The sequence below is a fragment of the Tupaia chinensis genome, unplaced genomic scaffold, assembly GCF_000334495.1.
Source record: "Tupaia chinensis unplaced genomic scaffold, TupChi_1.0 Scaffold000287_1, whole genome shotgun sequence".
Taxonomy (NCBI): Eukaryota; Metazoa; Chordata; class Mammalia; order Scandentia; family Tupaiidae; genus Tupaia; species Tupaia belangeri.
Window position 1 is genome coordinate 1,105,921 of NW_006159771.1, and position 4,025 is coordinate 1,109,945.

Genomic DNA, 4,025 nt, shown 5'->3' on the forward strand with positions numbered 1-4,025 from the left:
TGGTTCTCCTTGATTTCCCTGAGGGGACTGCCAGCCCCAGGGCCTCGGCCCCACTGAGGCGGGCGGTGAGTCCAGCTGTCCCTGCGCTGGGAGGGCAGGCTCGGCCCCCGACACGAGCTTCTCTGCTTGTTCCAGCACAAACAGGGCAAGGTGGGCCCCGACGGCAAGGAACTGATACCCCAGGAGTCCCCCCGCGTGGGCGGGTTTGGATTCGTGGCCACCCCTTCTCCTGCCCCTGGTGAGAAACGCTGGCTTGCGCTGGGCGTGCCCGGGGGGGCGGGAGCTCCTCAGTTAGTCCCAGCCGCTCCTGGTGACTTACCTGGTCTGCCCCGTGTGTGACTCAGGGACTGGACTCCCCTCTGGGGACAGGACTGGGCTCCGGGGCCCTGGGAGGCAGGTGCCTGGGCTGTCTGGAGGGTCGGTGGCCTGGGTTCTTGGGCTGAAATGACCTGAAGGCCCAGGGGAAATGTCTCCTGTCCTCGTCCTCCCGGGGACACCTGCAGGTAGTTATGGGTTTAGTCCAGAGGGTATGCCCTTGGGGCGGGGGTCTGAGTCTGCTCATGGGAGGCAGGTGAGACTCAGACAGACCCACGGTGGCAGGGGCCTCCCTGTGTCCTTCATGCTGGCCTCTGCGTGCTTGGGCACAGGCCAGGGCACGAGGGGTCTGCCCAGGGGTCTAGGGGGTTGGGGCCCTTGGCAGCCCAAGTATCTACTCCCTCGGGTGGGGAAGGACCTCCAGGAAGAGATGCTAGGATGGGGGCCCAGCTTTTCGGGGTCATCCCCGCTCACCCAGGCCAACACATGGCTGTAGGGCCCACACTGGCCTTGGGCCCAGGGACCCTGGCGTTTCCCTCTCGGGACGGTGGTGCCAGGGTTCTCTCCAGGGTGGGAGGGCTAGCCGCTGGCCTTAATGCTCCCTGGAGTACACACAGGTGAACTATGATGGGGGGAGGCCGGGCGGCACCCCTCACCCTGGGCCCCTGGTCTGAGGTGGCTGTGGCTGCCCGCCTGCAGGTGTGAACGAGTCCCCGCTGATGACCTGGGGGGAGGTCGAGAACACACCCTTGAGAGTTGAAGGATCGGAGACCCCCTACGTGGACAGGACTCCGGGACCAGCCTTCAAGGTGAGTTGCGCTAAGAGGAGAGCTAGAGCGGGACTCCTGAGGGGCCCGAGAACCTGTGGGTCGGGACTGAGGGACTGAGGACCAGGCTTCTCCCCTAGCCGCCTCTGGTCAAAGCGGCACTGACCAACAGCCCAGCGTGCTGAAGACGGGTGCAGTGGGGAGGGACTGGTTTGGGGGCTGAGGCAGGGAGTGGCCCGGAGGCCAAGTGTGTTCACAGCGGAGGCAGGATGGTCACAGAGTCAGTCCAGCGGCTCGGACTGCTCTGCAGGCCCGAGGGCTACGGGCTGTGTCCTCGGATGGCCCGTGTGCCTGCAGACCGGCCTCTGCTCGCAGACACCAGGTTGTGCTGTAGGCGTGTCAAAGTGCAGTGTCGGGGGCCTCGGGCAGGACAGGGCGGCTATCGGTGGGCGTGGTTAGCTGCGGCAGGGCAGGGTGCATCGTATTGGCTGAGTGCTGGGTCGGGCAGGACAGCTGATGGTCTGCAGCACCAGGTGGCCCAGGCTGGTGTGAGCGAGCGGGCCTCTGGTGTGACATTGGAGAGCCGTCAGGAAGGGGAGGCGCTGTGTTTTGTGGGGCATTTGTTGGGGAAACTGGCGTTGTTTTGAAGGGCAAGGAGGACTGGCTCCATGGCCTGGTGGTGGGCCAGCAGGTGGCTTGTTCTTTAAGGTGCTGGACTCCTTCATGGCCAGTCATGGTTCGAATTCTGGACCTGGTGGCTTGAAAATCACACAGGGTGCATGTGCACGGGTGCCCCAAATCCCAGGAGGTGAATGGAGGAGAAGGAATTGTGGTGTGGTCATCCCCCCCGGGGCTTGAGTTCTCACTTTCCCTTTCACTATCTCTGGCAAGTGCATGTGCCCTATGGCAGGTTTTTTTTTTTTTTTTTTAACTTTTGTTTTATTTTGGTGAGGGGGAAGGGGAGGAAGGCAAGCCCAGGTTCAAGATTTGAACCATTGTTGGCCATGTGGGAGTCCAGCTCCCCTAACCACCACACCACCTGCTGACCCAAGACAAAAATCTTAAGATTAAAAAAATAGTAATTGGGGGACCAGCAGACGGTCTAATGGTTACGTGGCTGGACTCCCATGTGGTCAAACTGCGATTTGAGTCCCAGACCTAGTGGCTTAAACTCACGTGTTGCGTACGTGTGTGCCCAAAATCTCGAGAGGAGAGGGGAGGAGAGGGGATTGCAGCATGGCCATCCCCCCAGGGGAGTGGTTTCTCGCTTTCTGTCTCTCTCTGGTGAGTTCACGTATCCTATAACAAAAATCTCTCTCAAAATAAACAAAAATAGGGACCAGCAGTTAGCGTAATGGCTATGTCGCTGGACTCCCATGTAGTTGACTGTGGTTCGCGTCCCGGAACCGGTGGCTTAAACTCATGCCGGGTGTATGTGCGTGCGTGCCCAAGATCCCAAGAGGAGAATGGAGGAGAAGGGACTGCGGCGTGGCCACCCCCCCGGGGGGTGATTTCTTGCTTTCTGTCTGTCTCTGTCTGTCTGGCGAGCGCACACGCCCTATAGCAAAAACCTCTTTAAAAAATTAATAAATAAACAATAATAATAATAAAATTTAAAAAAGGAAACCAGATCCCACCTGGTTGATTATACTCTTTGAATCCCAGCCCTGGTGGCTTGAAAAACTCACTGGGCGTGTGCGTGTGCGTGTGCATGTGGGTGTGCATGCACTCTCTATTCCAGACAGGGTGCAGGAATGAAAGAGAAAGGATCGTAGTGAAGCCACACCCCATTCGGGGCGCTTTCTTCCTCTCCCCCTCTCCGTCTCTCTCTGACAAACACATGCCCTCTGGCAAATTAAAAAAGAAGGAAGGAGCTGAGGTCCGTGAGGCTTGGGAGCACACGCGACCTACCGTCAGGTTGCCCGGCCCAGCCTGTGCTGACCTGGGAGGGCTGCAAGTTCACCAGAGGCAGAGGCTCTGTTGCTCCACCAGCAGAGGGCGTGGGAGTTCATCTACTCTGATAGCAGGAAGAGTCGGGGCAGAGTTGGAACGGCTCTCAGAGGTCCGGTCAGGCGGCTGGTCAGGGGCCGCCTTGAGCCATTCTCTCTGAACACTGCAGCAGTCAGTTTGAAATGGAACAGGAGGGGACCAGCAGTTAGCGTAGTGGCTATGTCGCTAGACTCCCATGTAGCCGACCGCGGTTCGCGTCCCGGACCCGGTGACTTAAAAACTCACGCCAGGCGCGTGTGCATGCATGCCAAGATCCCGAGAGGAGAATGGAGGAGAAGGGATTGCGGCGTGGCCATCCCCCCTGGGGGGTGATTTCTCACTTTCTGTCTGTCTGTCTCTCTCTTTCTGGCGAGCACATGTGCCCTATAGCAAAATCTGCCCCCCCCCACCACCAAAAAAAAAAAAAGGAACAGGAGAAGAAGCAGTAGAAATTCAGAATAAGTAGGGATGACGTAGCTTTTGTAAAAAAAAAGAAAACACAAATCTTTGGCGACCTGAAGGGACACAGCTACGCGGCAGCCAAGAGCACCTGCCCTGTTCGGGGCCCAGGCCGGTAGCCTCCCAGCACAGCACATGGTCCTCCCCCGGGGAGTTCATAGACGCAACGCACGTCAGAGGAGCCCTGCAGAGGTTGGAGCATTTGCCCGGGATGCACGATGACCGCGACGCGCCCTGGCAGGTAGCACAGAGAGGCCTCACTCAGATGTTACTGGAGCGTCAGGAAAGTCGTGTCGCATTTTTGCATAGAAAACCACATCATGGGAACCAGCAGTTAGCGTGATGGCTGTGTCGCTGGACTCCCACGTAGTCGACCTTGGTTCACGTCCCGGACCCGGTGGCTTAAAACTCACGCCGGGCGCATGTGTGTGCGTGCCCAAGATCCCGAGAGGAGAATGGAGGAGAAGGGATTGTGGCATGACCATCCCCCCTGGG

At 58.8% G+C, this 4,025-nt stretch overlaps 1 protein-coding gene across 1 annotated transcript in view; it reads left to right on the forward strand.

Annotated features, from left to right (window-relative positions):
* ESS2 (ess-2 spliceosome associated protein) overlaps nucleotides 1–4,025 on the forward strand; it is a 21,151-nt gene that overhangs the window by 10,807 nt on the left and 6,319 nt on the right. Inside the window, exons 7-8 of the mRNA XM_006150406.3 lie at nucleotides 136–238; nucleotides 1,015–1,124. Of these exons, the coding sequence (XP_006150468.1) occupies nucleotides 136–238; nucleotides 1,015–1,124 (213 nt within the window). The remainder of the gene's footprint in view (nucleotides 1–135; nucleotides 239–1,014; nucleotides 1,125–4,025) is intronic.